Raw genomic sequence first — 22,450 nt, forward strand, 5'->3', positions numbered from 1 at the left:
GAACAATTTTGAATTGAAAAAAGAAATACCGCGCTTTTTAACGTCGGCCATAGGCGCGTTCCGATATTCACTGCCAGTACTGAAAATCTATAGTGTACGTGACGTAAATTGTAGATTTTCAGTACTGGCAGTGAATATCGGAACGCGCCTCATATCGTTCTTTGTGAGAGGTTGCGATTGGTCGTCCACCGCGCATCGCACATCGCGCATCTCGTCACGTTACCTTTCTTGTATCTTTTTACGTCATGTACGTACGTGCGTCTATTCGGATTCGGCGCACTTCAGTTGGTTTCCGGCCTCCTCGATCGTTTGACGTATCGTTGTTTCGCGCGAGTTTCTTTGCAGTCGTGTTGTAGTTACGGATCGCGAGTGGACAGTCGGACAAAGAATTAAACAAAAAGTGCGCGGATCATCAGACGCGCATCATCGCGAAACGTGTAAATAATACGTGCGCGTAGAGATCTTGGCACGTATATATATCTAGAATAAGTCGTAAAAGAGAGAGAGAGGGAGAGAAAGAGAGAAAGAGAAAGCGAGAGCGAGAAAGAGCGAGAACGCAAGACCGCAAAAATGTCAGAGATTGACGCAAAAGTGAATATGTCGCTCGGTAAGTGGCCAGAGTCCCAACAGTTTAACGATTTTGCCAGTAATCCTGGGTGAGCGTACAGCAACGTACAATTTGCAAGCACATTGTTCCCCCAAACCCCGTACAAATGATGAACGACAAAATGGCGTTGGCGTACATGTGCACGTAGAGTACCTGCATTTGTTTTCGTTTGTATATCCGATTTCTCACGTCCGGTACCTCCCCGACGAGGATAATAGCAGAGGGTTTATAACGAGAGGGCATATAACGGTGGAATGACCTCTGCGAAGGCGCATTAAACGAAAGAGATATTTTTAACATTTTTGAAGAAGGAGCAGAAAGATATAGCAAAACGGAGCAATTTCCTTCTCGCATTGTCGCTTCTGCGTACATCGTAATCTTATTTCGCCGATAACTCAACGATCGCGATCTCTTCGGAGTTGGGTCGTGAATTTATTGCAACCAAAGAGGAGGGGAAGCTGGGAAATTCGAATAAAACACGAGGAAGCGGTACGGGAGCTTGTCGTCCGTCTTAAATAATTGCTCGTAATTTATTTGACCTTCAGGAAGAAAAAAAAGTTACTGCGAACACGTTGGCAGACTAAGGAACGAACCGACTAACCATGCCAGGAAGTTTCGAATAATTACTCCACTTACATCGCATTCTGCAGTCGTTATTGTTAGGAGCTTTACTTATTTCAGAAAGAAACACATCTGCAAAGCGGGCATGTTCGTGTACAGGAAATGCGATAAAGATGTCAAGAAGATGATTGAAAAATTGTATCGGGGACTTCTCGTACAAAGAATTTGCGTCCGTCTTAAATCCTTTCCATTTTTTCTATCTCTTCTTTCCCAAGAAGAAAGGAATGTCTACGATAAAATGTATCAACAAGAAATGTGATCAAAGAAATAGAACCGAGAATCAGGAATATTTCAAGTTCATTGTTCTATGTGTGGATTAATACATAGAAATTTTATACCGCTCTTGCATCTGCTTCTTAATCAACTGGACCTTGATCGCATAAATGGACATGAAATTATCTTGTAATCATTGATACATATTATTCACATATGCAATCAATTTTTTATGATAGGAAATATGCAGACTAACAGTGCGTAATCTTGCGGGAATAGCATGATTGTATAACAACATCCCGAAAATTATCACGATAATATTCAAAGCGATCCAGTTACAGAGATAAAATCGGAAATTCCGAGCGGAAGTTGCTGTGGAGGGATCATCTTAATTCACGCTGTTACCGACATAAACGAGATAATATGTGTATACCACATTACAATTACAGTTCGTTATAGTACACAGCGCTAATTCTAAATTCTGATTTCATCGTCGTCGAAATATGGTTCCCTATCAACGTCTCGAACATATTATGGCTTTGATATACTTTCTCGATGGACGGAAGACCGGACTCGTGAAGGATCTCTTGAGAAATCGTGCCAAGCACGTCGCGCTATCGTGGCATGACTCATCCCCTGACGAAAATCTCACTCTCTCGTCACGCGCGAAACAGGCGCGCGACATTACGCAATACCGTATTTTTAACCGTTGCATCGTCGACAAATCTCTTATCGGGCGAGCGGCAAATATGGGAAATAGGACACCTTCTCACGATGCATTTATGCTGATGCGATTTTATCTGTCGACCATCAGCAAGGGGCTCGTGTAACGGGAACACGTTACGCGCGCGAAAGATGAAATTTATTTAGCTTTCATTTCACGACGAAACGTATGAAGGAGAAAACTACAGTGGAATGAATCTAACGTGGATTTAATTTCGCTTCCTTAATATCTGTGAGATACTACCCGAAATTAATTTACTAATATGTATTGATATATCAGTGTAATATTTACTGGCAATTTAAAAATGCAGGTACTCTGTACGCAAGCTGATTTTAATAATGTTCTATGAGAGGAAATGTGCAATCCAATGCTCATAGACATTCCTAAGGGAGAAACATGCATATTTATGAATTAGTTATCTATGTCAAAAATAAATTTAATGGGGCAATTATTTATGTGTGGGCTTCTTGAAAATCTTCTGTATGAATCGTATGTGAAAGAGGTAATAATTGAATCGGAGAACTTGTTACAAGAAGAATTACGACTGAGCCATTATTCGGAGCTTGTACGAATTTATTATACAAAGAATGAGAAAGGAAGACAATCATAGAAAGAGAGGCACAACTCACAAGGAGTAGAATGTAAAAATTCCTGTATGAGGAGCAACAATTAGTGAAGAATTATGGAACTGCAGCATTTCCCTGATTGCACACCATTCCAGAATTATTTATAAAGCAATGACGAAAGGGATAAAATAAATGGATACTAAAATCTAAAATTTCGCGACGCGAAAATTTATATTGCACATAAAAATATTTTTTTAGTATAATCATATTCAGAGAAAAACATTATTATTTCGACTGAGATTATAAACATGAATGAATAATAATTCCTGCTGTCCTAAATTTTATGACGTTTTTTATGCATTTTATTTTTTATTTAATTATATAATTTTAATACAATTTCAGTCAATTAAAAGTCGATTCTTATAATTTTTTCTTCGCAATTGTCTCTTTATAAACTAACATTTTTTTTTTATTTTATTTGATTATTAACTTTTATCTTATAATTTGATATCGTACAGATAATGATTTCAGAATGATTACCTATTAACTTAATAATTAAAATCTTTTATTTAATTTTTTTTATAATAAATTGAAAAAAAATATAACCATGAAAATTGCATCCTATATAGTATCTACACAAGAGTATCTTTACAGGCAAAGATTTTTTGGAATTGTAAACACACAATATGAAAATATTTCTTCTCGTCAACGTTGGATACATGAAATGATAATTTAAAACGAAAAATATTTAGTGCACCCAGAAATCTATTATTAAACGTTTCGAATTAATGTTTCATAAAGATTAGAGATCCATCTCGTCGTACGTTTATCGTACGCTCATTAAATATTGCAATATTTTCTTCCTTTTAAGATGAAATCATAAAGATGGAGAAAAAGGAGAAAAAGAAAAAGAACGCGGCGAATGGAAAAACCGGCGGTCCTAAACGCAACCGCGGTCCTGTAAGAAGTCGAACTGGATTTAGAGGAAGAGGTGCAAGAATCAAACGGGGCAATGTCGGGATCATCGCGAAGAAACAGCAGCAGCAGCAACAGATCTGGCAGCGCAATGCAAATAACACGAATAATATTCGTGGTAATTTCGTGGCAAAGAATCGCTTTAAGAGGAATCTCGGCAATCTCGCAAGATCGCGCAGTAATTTGAGTTTGAATCAGAAAACGAACGCGAGAGGTGCGTTCAACGTGCGCCGTAACAGAAACAATAGATTTTCCGGGCTGACTCGGAGCAGAAGTCGCACTAACTTGACGTTCAATCAGGGCGGCTTCTTCACGAATAATAAGAGCCCGTTAAAGAGAACGAGCAGCTTGCCCAATCTGCGAGATCCAAATTCTGTTCACAATCGCCTAGGATATCAAAGTCCTGCTCAGATCGCCTATCGAAATCGTGTGAAACGTGCGAAGCAGTTGCTGCTACAGAGACAGAATCAAAGGCTGAACTTACAGAATCAATTCAGAGTGAGTTGAATATATATACATATTTTTTTATATTTCTTTGTAATGTGACAATGATATATGAGATACTTAAAAGATATGCATACGTATTGTTATAGCTGGCGCAGACAGGACAAAAGCCTCTACTTTCTATGCAGCCAAGAACTTTGGGAAGACAACAGATATTGACGTCACAGCGTCGTTTCACAACCGGTGGACTGCGATCCGATCAAATCGCTCGTGCGCAGAGACGGGCACAATATGAACAAAAATTGATGAGAATGAAGTAAATTATAATTTGTCAAATATAATTTGCAGCTCAATTATTCTTTAATATGTGTAATTATAAATTTAAAATTATAAAAAAATTGATTTAATATTTTATAATCTATATTTATTGATAAATATATATATATATATATATATAAATTGTTTTTCGACATAAGATGATGAAGAATACGATCTTAAATATAATAATATTGTAGCTCTGCCCGACTGACTCCTACTCCAAATGTCAACTTCATGTGCACACTGGGAAACGAGTACACACCTTCCGCCATACGTCAACGACCACTCACTTTCACCCAAAGTCGACCTACTGCGACCATTGGTAACATGCGACAACTGCCTAGAGGACGATCGCCATACAGACAAAGCGTACAGGGTGTAAATATGGTAATACATTTTCTTTTAAAGTTTTTTCTTTTAAAATAACATCTTTTTCTCCTAACACATTTATTATTTTAATTCAAATATGAGTGACATATATGATGGATATATTTAACGATATATATGTATATTAATTCCAGGTTGGTCGAGCACCGTTATTCGGTCGACAACGCTCGAGATCGAGATCACGATCACGTTCGGGCACGCACAACACGACCACATCCGATTCTAGTGGAGACGTCGATGATCGCAGTTTCAGCGAAGTTATGTACAGCCTATCAGGAAATCTCGGCGTTACAGGGCGAACTCTTAATGATCGGTTTAGCTTTTAACTGGCATAGTCTCGAAAACTTTACTTTATATTCAAAAACTTATTGATAATCTATTAATAATAATTTACTGATAATATCAGATATAAAGGAAGAGTAACTTTTGTTTTTAATAGCATAGATAAAATTTTTTTTTCTATGTAAACATTATTAATGACAATGCAATGCGTGCAATGCATTAATTAAAACACATCTTCACAAACTTTTTTTTTTTTGTTAGTGCAAAAGTTGATTTAAGGTATCGCTTTTTAGCATTTGCACTGTTATGTGTGTACAAACTATTTAGGGAATATCACAAAAGGTAGTACTTTCATCTGAGATGTATGATATGCGTAGTATGAGAAGTGATTTTCATCTATCAGAATTAATAATAAAATCTCAGTTTTTATCTGTGCAATGCCTTTGTAAAATCTTCAGTATTTTTTATTACATGAAAAATAGAGAGAAGAAATATGTTTAAATACGTATAATAACATACAAAGTGATTTATTGAGGAAGTTACGATATTTAGAATGAAAGTAAATCTTAAGTGTATATTACATTTGAATGTATAAAATAGATTGCTAATATCTTTTGAATGTACTTTCTTTTTGCTTTAAGAAATATATAGATCTTGATTACTTGGGTTGTCTTCATCTTCTAAAACTGACATCATTCTCTAAATGATATACTTTATAGAATTAAATATAAACAATATATATGAATAATTATATATATATATATATATATATATATATATATATATATATATTTTTTTTTTTTCAATTTTATTTAATTTATAAGAATATATAAAACATAATGTTAAAGAAATATAACTATATAGGAAAAAAGTTACATGAATTTATATGTATATATATATATATTTCTTATATACATATATATATATATAAATGTGTGTGCAATTTTGTTTTACTTTCATTATAATTAAGATTATTTATGTAATATAGTCGGACCTCTTATCCTACGACATTTTCGGAATCTTCCCCTTAAACCTCTGATCCTACGACAAAAATTTGAGAGTGGGGGTATAATTCTCCTTTCGCGGTCGTAGTATGAGACGATTTTTTTTCGTAGGATAAGAGGTTTCGTAGCATAAGAGGGTCGTAGGATAAGAGGTCCGACTGTAGTATTTTTCTCAAACATGGGACATATAAATATATCAAAGTTATTCTTATTAAATTACCATCTAAATATAAGTTTTTATATTATATTATGTAATAGAACATGTGTGTATTATGTTTTATATAATTGGAAAACATTAGATAAGCAACGATTGTAAACGTTTCACAATGTTTTATGGTAAACTTTTATATTTTGTAGCCTTAAATTTTTCTAGTTAAAAAAATATTAATATTACGCCATTGGCTTTTGTTATTCATTCCGGGAAATATACGCGTATCTTTAATCAGAATATGGGTTTACAATCGCTACATGAGCTCTTAATGTCGTTTCCTTAAGAAGTGATAACACGCGTTGGATACAACAACGCAATTGTAGAGAAATTATTCGAAAAACATGAAAGATATTTTTAACATAAACAATGAATAATATTTTGAACACGAGCAATGTATTCAAGTATCATCCACGTATATGAATCGCGATTCATTTATCATCATTGATATAAAAACGAAACAAGCGCAATATAAATTCGTTGTCTACTTGACCCTCAGTCATACGAATGTGCGTGAAGTACTCTTGCGAGCATCTCGTAAGTGAATTAAAATATTTCTATATACAATGTATATGTATTTACATGCAAGAAATTGTCTAACAAAGTTGTAAAACGAAATGCTAAATCTAACAATAATTTTATAGGAATTGACATCGGCAATGACAGCATACATCAAGTGTCATATGTAGTAATTAAATAAACTGTCACTAATTGTCATCATGTCGTTTATGATATCATCTTTAGCAGGAATATGCGCTCGAGGAATAAACAAACAGGTGAAAATAATGTAATATTTTAAAAAATGTATAAATTTTTCTGTGTAAAATTAATTAAAAATTATGTGATACAAATGTGTACAAACTATGGTTGCAGATAATACTTATATAAAATACTTGTAGATGTTAGCGCACAAAGTGCCGATCTTTAAACAACTAGTGCGGAATTTAGAAATACACGAGCACATGGCGTACACTTTATTAAAGGAAGCCGGTATTCCTACTCCACCTTTCGGAGTGGCAAAGACTCCCGATGAAGCCGCCAATCTGGCTAAGACTCTAGACACTAAGGATCTTGTACTGAAAGCGCAAGTTTTAGCCGGAGGTAGAGCATTGGGACATTTTAAGGATAGCGATATCAACGGCGTTATAATGTGCAAAACGTGAGTAATTGATGGAAAAGTTAATGAAACGATTATAATCCTCGACAAAAAAAAGGAGAATTGTCAGATAACATCTCTTTTTCTATTACAGACCGGAGCAAGTGAAAGAAATGGCGAGCAATATGCTCGGCAAGTTGCTAATAACTAAACAAACAGGTACGGCCGGAAAGATATGTAATTCCGTGATGGTGACAGCACGTATGTTTCCGCGTAATGAATATTACATAGCGGTGATGCTGGAAACTGCTTTCGATGTAGGTACAAACTAGAAGCTGTCCTTTCATCAGGAATACCTAATTCCTCATTCTCTTCTTATAAGGGACCTGTGATGATCATTTCCAAACGAGGCGGCGTAAACATCGAGGAGATCGCCGCCACCTATCCCGAAGCCGTATCGTATATACCGATTGACATAAGCAAGGGCTTAACGTCCGCACAAGCAAACAGCGTCGCCGAGAAGCTCGGACTCTCGGGACACAGCAAAGAAATCGCGTCGATCGTCGCTTGTAATCTGTACGAATTGTTCGTCGAGAAGGATGCTTTGCTTCTGGAGATCAATCCGTTCGCAGAGGATATTTGTGGTCAATGTAAATTAAAAAAAAAACGAGTAGGATATGAAAATAAGAACGATTATATTTTAAATGACAACTGAATAATGTGATTTTAATACTTGCTGTAGATTACGCTCTAGATTGCAAATGTAATTTCGATGATAGCGCCGATTTCCGACAGAAGGAATTGTTTGCGTTGAAAGACACGACGCAGATGGATCCGAAGGAGGTTGAAGCGGAAAAATACAATTTAAATTACATAGCTCTGGACGGAAATATCGGTTGTATGGTAAACGGGGCCGGTTTAGCTATGGCCACCATGGACATCATAAAACTTTACGGCGGTACCCCGGCAAATTTCTTGGACGTCGGAGGTACCGCTACAATTGAAACGGTGACAGAGGGTTTCAAAATATTGTCTTCGGATCCGCATGTAATTGTCGGTGTGAAATTAAATCGACAATTAAATAATGCGATCGACTGCGATCATCAATAGTTGGGATTTTCCAGGTGGAAGCTATTTTAATAAACATCTTTGGTGGTATAATGAGATGCGACATAATCGCTCAAGGAATCATTGACGCTTTTAAACAGTTACATTTACAGATACCTGTAGTTGTACGATTACAGGTGATTAGTTTTAAAAATTATATTATCTGCAAGTTTTTTTTCTTTTTTACTAATCTGTTTGTTTCTTTGCAGGGTACTAATGTTGATAAAGCTAAAAAATTGATACTAGATGCTAAGTTAGAAGTAATTTCGGTGGACGATTTTGCTCAAGCAGCTGAAACGTCAGTTAAGTTAGCTTTGATGATGAATCTGGCAAAGTCTTTGGATTTAGATATTCATTTCGCTAAATTACAGAAAAAAACGAAGATCCCCAAGAAAAGCAAGAAGTAAGACTATTTTGAAACAGTTTACAAAATGTTTTATATACTTGTATGTCTATGAAATATATCTTTTTGTATATAAAAGGAAAAAACATTATTGGTTCTTGTTTTATACATATATGTAGATGTAAGAATTAATTAATTATATGCAACCTGTTTGTATTGAACTTTATTCATGAAAGAAAAAAAAGCTTCTCAAATATTTTCTTATAAATATAAAATGTATAAAAGGAGCGATCTGAGAGATAAGTTATTTTGTGCAATGCACTCTTGAAAATTCAAATTTTAAAAAATTCTCAAAATATTCTTGAAATATTTTGAAAAATGGGAAAGCTATCCAAAGAATATAATCAGCAAAAAGAGGTGGCAAGAATTATTCAAATTTTCAAGAAGTCTGAATGTCAAATTAATGTCGATAACTATGCAATTATCGACATTTGATAATTTAAAAATTGATTTTACCGATGCCGGTAATTTAAAAATCTCGAAAATTTAAACTCTGAACATCAAGAAAGAATCAAGGTAATCTAATATCAGTAAAGAGGTGAATTAAATTCTTCAAAAATCAAGATTCAAAAATTTCTTAAAGCTATTATTTCTTAAAGATATGAGAGAAGACATCGAGATGATATAAAAGCTATTTTTTTCTTCTCAATTCAACCGCCACGAAAACCGCCTGTTCATGACTCATTATCGGAGCAGTAACATTCACGAGTCTGCGTGGCCCGCGTCGTCTACGTCATACTTGTGCGAGGGAAACGTCAGGCTCTCTAGGTGGGGGTCACGAGGGAGAAGCCACGCTTAGCAGTCTACTGCTGTCGATTAGGCAAAAATGGCTACCATGTTGTCGCGAACGATCTCGCTCGCGGAGGGTCTCTGCCGATTGAACGGTCCTAAGGTACGTCAAGCCGACCGATTTTCGTATGTACGATTTTAATTAAATGTTTGGCACGCTTAAAAAAAAAGGGGCAAAGTGTCCCGATAATCGCGACGACGAATCGATAAGAGGGAAAGAGAGAGAATAAGAGACGGAGAGGGAGAGAGTGAGAGAGACTATACTAGATCGCCATACTAGAAACTGTAGTCTGCTAAATTGAGCGCCAGGGTCGCGAGTGATTTAAAGCCCAAGGATATCGGAGGCGAGATTTTTTCCTAAAAAATCAACTTGACAGTTACGCAACTGTATGGAAAATCTGACTGCGCATTATCCCCTCGACGGGTGCGGCATCCGCTCCCGCGTGTGATTGCGCTTAATCGAATTATGTATATATATATATATATATCGTACGCGCAAAAGGACACTTGTCAAACGATCAACCATTCGGATCGCCGATGATGCGATTGTCGTTCTATTTTTATAAGAGTGATTTAAATTTTCGAACGGCGAGAGAAAAAATATTGACGATCGATCGCGCACTTCTTTCCTTTTATCGGAATTGACACTTGTCATCGATGTGCGACTTCGAAATTTATAAGCATACACAAGATATACACAACAGTGTATTTGATAGTTGCTAAAATTTACGACTTATATATTTGATGATATATAACTTGAATTTTTAATTTCAATTTAGACCGTATACATATATATATATATAAACTATCAACAATGAGTATTGATTTTAATTTTATTTTATAAGATTTTTTTATACTTTAGCATCAATCTTTTTCCATTAACTGATAATTATAAAACAAAATTTAAATGTTGGATAAAGTCTCATTCATAATATTTTATAATATTTTATTTAATACACTTTAATAAAATAAGATAATTTGCAAAGAGAAAGTATTTGTTTTCTCAATTATCTAAAAATGATTTAAATCTTAATATTCTATTTTAGAAAGAGTCACAGTAATAAATTGATAGATTAACTTTGTCAGTTAAAATCTATTACACAATTCATAGTATATAAAACCTCAATGTCAAAGTTCTACATACAGCAGTTGCAATGTATGCAATATTAATATATAGTTCACATGTAGCCTTGAAGTATAGATTTATATTTCAATCTCTATACATTAATCATGTTACACACTATTTATTGTAGCAGACTTTACTTCACATGTACTTTAACCCACTCAACTTATCTTATTCACTTTATAAATGAATCATGTGTCAACAATTTTTATTAGCTTTTTTTAGTCCTTTATTCTAGTTGATGCATATAAATGTAAACATGGTTGGCATATATATATATTTTTTCTTTATTAATATAATGACAAAGGCTAAGAAAAGTTAGAGTCATATTATAATCTAAACAAGAGAATGATTACCAAGTTTTTATTACATCATAAATTCTTCTTTTTTCAGATATTGGCATGCAAAACTAACTTGGTGAAACAACCAGCTAGGAATTTAAATGTACACGAACATATCAGCTATAGTTTGCTCAATGAAGCCGGCGTACCTACTCCGAAATTTGGCGTTGCCAAAACTGCTGATGAGGCAGCCAAACTCGCTGCCGACTTGAAGACGAAAGATATTGTCTTGAAGGCTCAAGTTCTCGCTGGTGGTAGAGGAAAGGGACACTTCAAAGGAACGAGTGTCAGTGGAGTGAAGATGTGTGAAACGTACGTATATGATATAGATAATTTTATATACATATATATATATATTTTTTTTTTAGAATATGATATACATATATATATTCAAAAGTATTGAATTTATCGCTTTTGTACAGTCCAGAAGAAGCCAAATCATTGGCGAGTCAGATGCTGGGTAAACTACTCATCACTAAACAGACTGGCGAGGGCGGTAGGATATGTAACGCCGTGATGGTTACGCAACGCATGTTTCCCCGTAAAGAATATTATCTTGCTGTCATGATGGAAAGAGCCTTTGGTGTAAGTTTCGCGAAGAACCGATATCTTGACATTGTGTACAGAGAGAAGAATCTTATTGAATACTTTTTATTTCAGGGTCCCGTCATTATAGCTTCCAGCCAAGGTGGAGTAAACATCGAAGAAGTTGCTGCTACAAATCCCAGCGCTATCATGTACGAACCTATCGACATCAACAAGGGAATTACAAAGGAACAGGCAGAACGCATAGTTACCAAGCTTGGCCTTGATAATGTGAAGGATTACATTTCCAATATAATTATGAATCTCTATCAAATGTTCCTCAAAAAGGATGCCCTTCTTCTGGAAGTGAATCCTCTCGCTGAAGACATTCATGGAAATTGTGAGTCTGAGATCTCTCTCTCTTTCTCTCTTTTTTTTTTCGTTTTCATGATATTTTATAAGTATAATTTATAAGTTTGATTCACAAACTTATTTTTTTTTTACAGATTTTGCTCTAGATTGCAAATGCAGGTTCGATGACAACGCCGAGTTCAGGCAAAAAGAACTATTTAGTCTCAAGGATTGGTCTCAGGAGGATCCCAAGGAAGTCGAGGCTGCGAAGTTCGATTTGAATTACATCGCACTCGACGGCACTATAGGTTGTATGGTGAATGGAGCGGGATTAGCTATGGCTACTATGGATATCATAAAACTACACGGTGGTGAACCGGCTAATTTCCTCGACGTTGGTGGTGGAGCGTCGACTTCTGCAGTGAAAGAAGCATTCAAAATCATTACCTCTGATCCACGAGTAAGTGTGTAATGTCATTTTGTTTATCTCTATGATTTAATATATAATAATTTATATGTATTTTCTTTTTCTTTATATAGGTTCATGCTCTTTTAGTTAATATTTTTGGAGGTATTATGAGATGCGACGTTATAGCAGAGGGTATTATCGCCGCGACTAAAGAACTAAGCTTAAAAATTCCCGTCGTCGTAAGATTGCAGGTAAAGTATTTGCGATGCACTTTGTTTCGCAAATAATTATGGAATTGTACAAAAAATACGTTTCATCTTTTGACAGGGTACCAACGTGGACGAAGCTAAGGCTCTGATTGCTAATGCGGGTTTAAAAATCGTGCCAATCGACGATCTAGACGAAGCAGCTCGAGTTGCAGTAAAATTATCGACAATTGTTAAATTAGCACAGTCTGAAAATCTCAGTGTAAATTTCGAGATACCGGCAATTTCATAGGAAAAAACAAAATATAATTAATACAATATTATTAAAAAAAATTAACGAGAGTATACTCAATATTGTTAAAATATATTTCACAAGAAATCGCCTGAAAGTAATAACTACAGAAATAACTTCATATGTGTAATAATATATTCTCGTTACGAAATAACATTTCAAACAATTCTTTGATTTTTGTGTAATTCGTAGAGTGTGAGAAAAATAGAATATGTAGCTTTGGACACGTCTATTTTACGAACGCGATATGAACGGACATATTATAATTTAAAAAAAAAAAAAAAAAAAAAAAAACCGGGTAAACTGTGGATGGATTATTATTAAGCATACATGATAATAATCTTTTTTTTCTTTAATATAGATGCAAATGTTTATAATATTAAAATTGGAAGGTTATTCAAAGATATAATTTATCATTTGTTCTACAGCAAGGCTCTGTGATTCAGTATTATGATATTAAGTTGTGTAATATAATATATTCAGCTTCCTTTTTGGAATAAACCACTGCATCCTGTAAAATACATGGCTAACACATAGCCATGTGTTTTACAGGATATTCAAAAATAATGAAATGTTATATACACAAATATAAGTGCGCCTATTCATTTTACATACAAGGCAGAATCTTTCACGCAACCATCCCCATCAAAAACAAAAGGAACTTTGTTTAATGTAACATACATGTAGCGATATATATATATATATATATATATATGTATACATAAATTATTTTACATAATTTTTGTTTGTCTTCGTTCTTTCAACGACCGAATTGTGTTTTCGAATAGTATGGTGCTAATATCAGGAAGAAATTTTATACGATTACGCAAACGATCGTCGAACAAATATATATATTATACGCATATTTATTCTGTGTAAACTTGTGAAATTGTATTTATATATATATATGATAAAACTCAAAGATATTGCCGTGTCAAGTATCAGGAGCGCTTTAAAAATCTCTATGTAAATATACTGACAATGAGCACTGCTTGCTCTTCTAATCATTAAATAAGGAGATGTGTAAAATTTGGACTTATAATCCTCGAAATCCTGTATCAAGTAGCTAAATTAAACGATTTAAAATATTCGTACTTGTCTCTTACGAATAATATTAAATAATACGAATAAAATTTAAGGATTAATATCAATAGTGATTTAATCTCTTTCATATAAATCCATGTTTATATTTTTCAAAGAAAAAATTTTCCATTTTAAACGTTATTTCATATTTCCCGCTTTAAAAAAAAAATTCCTTGAAAATACCTGGGAAACTAGTGCGCCCTAATTTTGGCCACACTGGATTTGACTATTTCAAGTTCCATGTTTCATAACGATATTTTGGAAAGTGGCGCAAAATCATCAGATATCATTTCAAAAGTTTGTTATTGCAATTTTGTGTGGGACAGAGGACAGAGGGTCTGTTCGAATTTTCAGTGTTAGAAATATGGTGAGAACAAAGGCTGACAGAGTGCCTACAAAAGGTAGGCTAAATATAACAAAGACAAATCTTATTAATGATTTAAATGTGCGCGAATGTTATTATTTAATGTACGTTATTTGTTTACAGCTGTGGGCAGTAAGGCACCTGGAAAAAAAGTTGGCGCGGCAACTTTTTCTGGCAATAACAGTAATGGCAGAAAAAGTATGACATCTCTTTTACACATATTCTTCATAAATTCTTGACAAAAGATATTAAAGAGAACAAAATTTATATTCACAGATGCAGGAAAAAGCTATGGAGGTGGAAATCCTTATCATCCAAGGGAAACACCTGACTGGCAGAAACCAATCACTTCTTTTCTAAATGTAACTACAAAGGCAACTACAATCAACGCATCACCAATGAAAGAAAAAAATGTAAATATATAACAAGTCATGTTTATATTAATTTTTTTCTTTCTAAATTAATTTATATAAAGGAAATGTATAAATTTCTTTCACACTTTAGGAAGATCAGGTTTCAAACTCAAACTCTGAGGATCTGAATGCTGAGGAAAGTACAACAGAAGAAGAAAAGACTACTACAACCAATGCATCACCAATGAAAGAAATAATTGTAAATATATAATAAGTCATGTTTATATTAATTTTTTTCTTTCTAAATTAATTTATATAAAAGAAATGTATAATATGTAAAGGAAATGTATAAATTTCTTTCATGAGGATCTGAACGCTGACGAAAGTACAACAGAAGAGGAGATTGATTAAAACGATGGACTCGTTAAAATATTTCGGTATCTTATTACACTTTATATTTCTATAATATTTTAGTGTTAAATTATTATTTTTTAACTATTTAACTGTTATTTTCTTAGCATATATATTCATAGTTAAGTATCGTTAGGTATTATATACAGAACTACTAAAATGAGTTTCTAATTTTTCAATGTTGTAGAGTGACAGATTATGTTCATTATTGTGATGAATATGTTATCTTTCAAATTAATTTTATAAATAAACGAAAGCAATCACCTTAGATCTAAATTTTTATTTTTACAAACAAGAGATAATAAGGGGACATTGTAATACATGTTTATTTTGTTTTAATGATACAATAAACGTGTATGACATCACAGTGTCCCCAATAATTAAAATTAATTATTTGACGAAACAAAATCTCGAATCTTACAATTTTATCAATTTATTCTTCAAACACACCGTGATTAAAATTTCTTTTAAATTCTCCCTCAATCGAAAATTTTCCACTGTGAAAGTGCAAACTCGGAGAGCCTAATGACTAATAATACGTTACGACACACGAGATAATTTGTAATTCCGAGTTACTATATCGCAATTGATGGTCGATGAATTGCGTTAAAAATAGCGAAAAGTTCTCAATCCGGCATTATTTTTTTCACGAGGATCTAAATATATTCTCGTATGCATAATACATACGTACGTATGTACATACATGATATATATATATATATATATATATATATGTGCATGTGCATACATTCGCGCACGCGCATGCGGAAGACACTAGTGCGGGCGGCTTCCTCGTGGCGATTTTAGGAACGCGGACGTTCAGTCAAAATTCGGCATCACATTGAGAAATGCTGCCGATAGCGGAGTTTCAGTAAAGGAGAGAAAAAAAAAAGGAGGAAAAAAAAAAAGCGCTGGCTACATTTTATATATCTCAATTCGTGCGACTTTTCATTCGGGGGAGAATTCGTCGGTATCGTCCCACCGGGGATACCTTTGTTTTTCCTTTCTTTTTTTCGTTGCCTTACAAAACGCGCCGCCGGAGCGGAGTTGCATCCGATCGTCGAACCGGCTGTGAGAAAAAAACTTCGCAACCATGGCTAGTGTCTCCTATCATATAGCGAATCTGCTGGAGAAGGTACGCATAATCGTGCATATCGGCATACGCATAATATATGTATGCGTGTAATAGTGATGGAAAATAAAAAAAATGTCACTTACAGTCCGTGCGTTTTATACGAAATTTCATCCCGTCATGGTATTTTCTTGACGTAACATAACCTGTATTCTTCGTGAATTTCAATTCCTCGTACTCATTATGGATATATTGTGAAATACGAGAACTTTTCTTTCTTCATATAATAATTTTCAATATTTGTTTTCACATATCTCCTGAAAGTTTGCAAAAGTACAATTATTATGTTTGAACATTGTAGTCATTTCCTGTATATCAAGTCACTGATACCTAATCAACTTCATTAATTAATTAATTGTATTTGTAATTATAAATTAATCGATCATCTCTGAGATTTTGTAATCGATAACATATCTTTGTTATTTTTTACGTTATCATAATATAATAGTGATTGAACAATTATGCTCCCTTTGTAGATGACATCCAACGATAAAGACTTCAGGTTTATGGCAACTAATGACTTGATGAGTGAACTGCAAAAAGACAGTATCAAACTAGATGATGATTCTGAGCGCAAAGTTGCAAAAATGGTTCTTAAATTATTAGAAGACAAAAATGGGGAAGTACAGAATCTTGCTGTCAAATGGTAGATTTCTTTGTTTAGATATTTTATATAAATTTTTATGTATTTATGCATATTCTATATATATTAATTTCTCTTTCTTTTATATAAATTTCTTATACACTAATGTTATCTAAAGTTGAAAATTATTAATGCAAATGTGAGAAATAATCAGAGAGTAGACTCGTAAAGTGTTATCAATATTTATTGTATCTACTTTTAGAGTTTTTCATTTAATCGTATGGTTATAAAGATGTGTGCAATTTCAGTTTGGGCCCATTAGTTAATAAAGTAAAGGAATACCAAGTGGAAATTATTGTGGATGCTCTATGTATTAATATGGTATCTGACAAAGAACATTTGCGCGATATCTCTAGTATTGGCTTGAAGACTGTCATTTCCGAGCTTCCTTTGGGTTGTAATGCATTAGTCGCAAACGTTTGCAGACGTATCACAGGCAAATTAAGCAATGCTATTGAAAAGGTAAGTATTTTTGTCTGTTTTTGAAATTAATATGTACCAATATAGTTTTACATGATGCATCTTTTAGCAAGAGGACGTATCCGTACAACTCGAAGCACTTGACATTGTCGCCGATTTACTTTCTCGTTTCGGTACTCTACTAGTCACATTTCATTCTACAATTCTGGCTGCATTATTGCCGCAGCTTTCTTCGCCCCGGCAAGCGGTCCGTAAACGCACTATAGTAGCGTTGAGTCATCTGTTGACATCCAGCAACAATTATTTATATAATAAATTGTTGGATTACCTTCTTGAAGGTCTTCAAGTTCAAACAACAAAGAACGTCATACGTACCTATATCCAATGCATCGCTTCTATTTGGTTAGATAATTTACATTGTGTTTGAATAATTGATGAAGAGAATAATTATATGTGCAATTTATTGTCTAAATTTATTTGCAGTCGGCAAGCGGGACACAGATTCGGTGAACAGATAGAACGCGTTATGCCATTGATTGTTCAATATAGTAATGAGGATGACGATGAATTGAGGGAATATTGTTTGCAAGCATTTGAGTCTTTTGTTTATAGGTGTCCGAAAGAGATTACACCGCATATAAATAAAGTACATGATTCAAATTAATTTCACATTAAGCGTTATATTTATATATTTTATTAAATAAATTGTTTATCTTTTAGATCATAGAGATCTGCCTAATATATATTACATACGATCCAAACTACAATTATGACGACGATATCAACGATCTTTCTGACGGAGAAGGTACTGCAATGGAGATAGAAGAGGATGGAGAGGAAGACGCGGAAGATGAATATTCTGATGATGATGATATGAGTTGGAAAGTTCGTAGAGCAGCCGCAAAATGTTTGGAAGCAGTTGTATCTAGTAGAAGGGAGTTACTGTCGGAGCTTTATAAAGTAGTTTCACCTGCATTAATTGCTAGGTTTAAGGGCAAGTGTCGATCATCGAAATTTATTTATGTGCAAAGATATGTGAAGATATATATTTAGTCAATCAAAATCTTAATTATGTAATAATCAATATATATGATTAAAATGAATAAAATTCACTTTTATATAATTGCAGAGAGAGAAGAAAATGTCAAATCAGATATATTTCACGCGTACATTGCCTTGTTGAGGCAAACGAGACCAGCTACCGGTGTGGCCCTTGATCCAGATGCAATGGAAGACGATGATGGACCTACTGGATTATTGCAACAGCAAGTACCATTAATAGTGAAGGCAGTTCATCGCCAAATGAAGGAAAAGAGCATCAAAACAAGACAAGATTGCTTTTCTTTGTTGAAAGAATTGGTGCTTGTTTTACCTGGCGCTTTAACTAATCATATCCCAGCACTGATTCCTGGCATACAATATTCTCTGGGTGACAAAAACTCCTCTTCGAATATGAAGATTGACACTTTGGCTTTTGTGCATACGTTATTGGTGACGCATCAACCCGAAACGTTCCACGTTCATATGCCAGTTTTGGCACCTCCAATCATATTAGCTGTGGGAGATTCTTTTTACAAGATCGCTGCCGAAGCATTGCTCGTGTTACAGCAACTCGTACAAGTTATCAGACCTCATGGTAAATAATTTTATATCATTTAATATTTATATTATTATATTATTAATAATCATGCAGATATAAGTGTATGATAACGGAAATTTTAACGTAAATTTTATCTCAGATAAACCCTTCTGTCGTGGCTTCACTCCGTTATCTAACGAAATATATCAATGCACTCTGATGAGGCTTAAAACAGCGGATATCGATCAGGAAGTGAAAGAGAGAGCTATTGCTTGCATGGGACAGATTCTTGCACACTTTGGAGACACTCTGTCAGACAAATTGCATGTATGCCTACCTATCTTCCTGGACAGGTTGCGCAACGAAATAACTAGACTTACCACTGTTAAGGCTCTAACTTGTATAGCCGCGTCTCCTCTGAGGGTCGATCTTAAACCAATCATGGTAAATTTATAAAATATAAGTGTATACATATTTTAAGAAATAGTGAAATTTTGTTTACAAGATGTTACTGTTTTTTTGTAGGAAGAAGCAATACCCATTCTTGGATCCTTCTTAAGAAAGAATCAACGAGCTTTAAAACTTTCTTCTCTTCCTCTTCTAGATACATTAGTATGCAATTATAGCTCGGCTCTGCACCCAGATTTACTTGATAAGGTAATGGAATATTAGTTTCGCTATGTACATTAATATATAACGAAACATTGGATAATTATTTTTAATTCTTTTTAGGTCACTACAGAGTTACCTGCATTATTAAATGAATCAGACCTGCACATTGCGCAGTTAACATTGAATCTTCTCACTACTATTGCAAAGTTACATCCAGGTGCTCTGACAAGAGTTTCTGATCATATTTTGCCAGAGATACTCAATCTTGTAAAGTCACCACTTCTTCAAGGTAAAGTTATCCTGTTACACAACATTGGAAAAATTTCATTTTATTTTAATATATACATCGACTTTCTGTTGAACAGGTGTCGCATTAAATTCAATGCTCGAGTTTTTCCAAGCTTTAGTACAAGCGGATCTGCCGAGTATCGGATACAGAGACCTTCTCGCGATGTTAATAATTCCAGTTACTCAATCCGTACTTCACAAGCAGGCTTATCACTCATTGGCCAAGTGTGCGGCCGCGCTGACAATCACATGGCACGAAGAAGCGCAGTGTATCGTGCAACAGTTGCTAAAGGATGTTCAGGATCCGTCAGACATTCAGAGCGTCGCCCAACATACATTCGCCTTGTTGGTCATTGGAGAGATAGGAAGACACGTGTAAGAAAATTATGACTTGTTTGTCTTTTTTAATACAAAGATCCTATTATATTAAGAACATTTATCTTTAAAATAATATTTCTACGCAGAGATCTGAGTGAAATTAATTCGCTGAAACACACTATTATAAATTCATTCTCTTCTCATTCGGAAGAGGTGAAATCCGCGGCCAGTTATACACTAGGAAATATCGCGATTGGAAATCTTCCTGAATACTTGCCTTTCATACTTCAGGAAATTGAGGCGCAACCTAAACGCCAATATTTGCTTTTACATTCATTGAAAGAGGTAAAGATCTTTATATAATTTTCTTCTTACATTAAATTCATCTAAATGTATAAAAATCACCTCTATTTTCTTTTTCTTTTTTTTTTGTAGATCATCACGAGTCAGTCGGCGAGTCCATCCGGCGTGTCGCATTTGCAAAATTTCGTGCCTTCAATCTGGATGCTCTTGTACAGGCACTGTGAATGCACGGAAGAAGGTACTCGTAATGTCGTGGCCGAATGTCTTGGTAAATTGACTCTAATTGATCCTGCTACTCTGCTACCAAGATTACAAGAATCGCTCAAGTCACCGTCGGCTCTCATGAGAACAACGACGGTTACCGCGGTCAAATTCACCATTTCTGATCAAGTACGTTTTGGATTACTAATGGTTTTATAATAATAGCTTATATATTAAAAATATATAAATATAACTATATATACATATTACAGCCACAACCAATTGATGCCATGTTAAAACAATGTATGGGTAATTTCTTAGTTGCTTTGGAGGATCCCGATCTTAACGTTCGAAGAGTAGCGTTAGTCGCATTTAATTCTGCTGCGCACAATAAACCTATGTTGATAAGGGATCTTTTAGACGTAGTGCTGCCACATCTTTATGCAGAAACCAAGATCAAGGTTAATAAGGATTTTAATTAGAGAACTAAGATCTAAATTATATTATTTCTAGAACTCTTTATAATACAGTCTAAACTTTTTTTTATATATTATCCATTATATTCTTTTATATACTCTTTATAATATAATCTTTCTTTTATATAAACAGAAAGAACTTATCAGAGAAGTCGAAATGGGTCCGTTTAAACACACAGTTGACGATGGATTGGATCTTCGTAAAGCAGCGTTTGAGTGCATGTATACCTTATTGGATTCATGTCTGGATAGGTTGGACGTTTTCGAATTTTTAAATCAGGTGGAGAATGGCCTTCGAGATCACTACGATATTAAAATGTTGACTTACCTTATGACCGCGCGACTCGCACAATTGTGCCCGACTGCAGTCTTGCAAAGTGAGTGATCACACGTAATCGCGCTTCGTTTGTACCAAAACTCTTGACATGTGAAAATATTTACTTAATTTTACTTCTTTAATTTTGTCTACCCTACTAGGGTTGGAACGATTAGTTGACCCGCTTAAGAGTACTTGCACGATGAAAGTAAAAGCAAACTCGGTAAAGCAGGAGTATGAGAAGCAAGACGAGCTGAAACGCTCCGCCCTAAGAGCCGTGGCAGCGTTACTGACCATCCCCGATGCAGGCAAGTGGAATTATCTTGAAATGAGATGAGAAATTAAACTAATTTAAATATTAAAATAAAGTTTTTTAATACAAATAATTTTAATAAATTTACATAATTCAAAGTTTGTATAATATATCGATTTGCAGACAAAAATCCATCGTTGAGTGAATTTGTCGGGCAGATTAAGGCTACAGCAGACTTGCAGCCGCTTTTCGAGATAATACAAAAGGACTGTGCCGGCAGTAACGTGAATGAGACAAACGCGATGGATCAAAGCTAAGAGTAATTGACTTAATTCTTTTTTTGTATTTCATATAGATCGCCGTGGACTAAGCGCATTCGTGATCATACTCTATCCATAGTTTATTTCTATACATTATTTTTTCATTATATTATATCCTCGATTTGAACGTAGTTTCTAATAAATGTGAGTTAATGTAGCACGCCATGTATAAATTTTAAAATAAATTTGCCGGCAATAATCATTTTACCATTACATGCTTATATTTCCTGTTTTATTGGATCGATTTATGCTAAATTATAGTAATAAGCGAATACAATTTGATTATATATTCTCGTACGAAACGAGATTAGTGACGGAAAAAATTTGAAAAAAATATAATCTCAAGATAAAAATCGCTTTCTTAACGTTAAGTGTTAAAACACATTC

The 22,450-nt window shown here is 34.3% G+C and overlaps 4 protein-coding genes across 6 annotated transcripts; all 4 read left to right on the forward strand.

Annotated features, from left to right (window-relative positions):
• Positions 1–271: 271 nt before the first annotated feature.
• Positions 272–5,798, forward strand: LOC140676582 (uncharacterized). 3 transcript variants are annotated; one of them, XM_072911770.1, is made up of 5 exons: positions 272–2,667; positions 3,603–4,204; positions 4,300–4,466; positions 4,666–4,855; positions 4,990–5,798. In XM_072911770.1, exons 2-5 carry the CDS (start codon positions 3,617–3,619, stop codon positions 5,179–5,181), a joined length of 1,137 nt encoding a protein of 378 aa, XP_072767871.1. In that variant the 5' UTR covers positions 272–2,667; positions 3,603–3,616; the 3' UTR covers positions 5,182–5,798. The 3 variants fall into 3 exon arrangements, with proteins under 3 accessions (XP_072767871.1, XP_072767870.1, XP_072767872.1); XM_072911769.1 differs by having other exon boundaries at positions 272–607; XM_072911771.1 differs by having other exon boundaries at positions 272–466.
• Positions 5,799–6,368: 570 nt separating this feature from the next.
• On the forward strand, positions 6,369–14,081 carry Scsbetaa (Succinyl-coenzyme A synthetase beta subunit, ADP-forming). The gene is made up of 13 exons (XM_072911180.1): positions 6,369–7,125; positions 7,249–7,508; positions 7,600–7,762; positions 7,828–8,095; positions 8,188–8,492; positions 8,570–8,956; positions 9,776–9,847; positions 11,261–11,520; positions 11,631–11,793; positions 11,869–12,133; positions 12,240–12,544; positions 12,625–12,744; positions 12,821–14,081. The coding sequence occupies exons 1-13, from the start codon at positions 7,069–7,071 to the stop codon at positions 12,989–12,991; spliced, it is 2,796 nt and encodes a 931-aa protein (XP_072767281.1). The 5' UTR covers positions 6,369–7,068; the 3' UTR covers positions 12,992–14,081.
• Positions 14,082–14,213: 132 nt separating this feature from the next.
• On the forward strand, positions 14,214–15,353 carry LOC140676505 (PCNA-associated factor). Its single transcript, XM_072911631.1, has 5 exons — positions 14,214–14,475; positions 14,562–14,636; positions 14,715–14,851; positions 14,943–15,050; positions 15,158–15,353. The coding sequence occupies exons 1-5, from the start codon at positions 14,439–14,441 to the stop codon at positions 15,200–15,202; spliced, it is 402 nt and encodes a 133-aa protein (XP_072767732.1). The 5' UTR covers positions 14,214–14,438; the 3' UTR covers positions 15,203–15,353.
• Positions 15,354–15,980: 627 nt separating this feature from the next.
• Cand1 (Cullin-associated and neddylation-dissociated 1) lies at positions 15,981–22,262 on the forward strand. Its single transcript, XM_072911635.1, has 17 exons — positions 15,981–16,337; positions 16,811–16,980; positions 17,226–17,439; positions 17,507–17,799; positions 17,881–18,043; positions 18,118–18,391; positions 18,527–19,033; positions 19,137–19,420; positions 19,502–19,633; positions 19,709–19,877; positions 19,954–20,251; positions 20,341–20,539; positions 20,630–20,887; positions 20,971–21,159; positions 21,308–21,551; positions 21,652–21,798; positions 21,927–22,262. Exons 1-17 carry the CDS (start codon positions 16,296–16,298, stop codon positions 22,058–22,060), a joined length of 3,717 nt encoding a protein of 1,238 aa, XP_072767736.1. The 5' UTR covers positions 15,981–16,295; the 3' UTR covers positions 22,061–22,262.
• The last annotated feature ends 188 nt before the right edge of the window (positions 22,263–22,450 follow it).

The sequence above is a fragment of the Anoplolepis gracilipes genome, chromosome 2 (assembly GCF_047496725.1).
Source record: "Anoplolepis gracilipes chromosome 2, ASM4749672v1, whole genome shotgun sequence".
NCBI classification, from domain to species: Eukaryota; Metazoa; Arthropoda; class Insecta; order Hymenoptera; family Formicidae; genus Anoplolepis; species Anoplolepis gracilipes.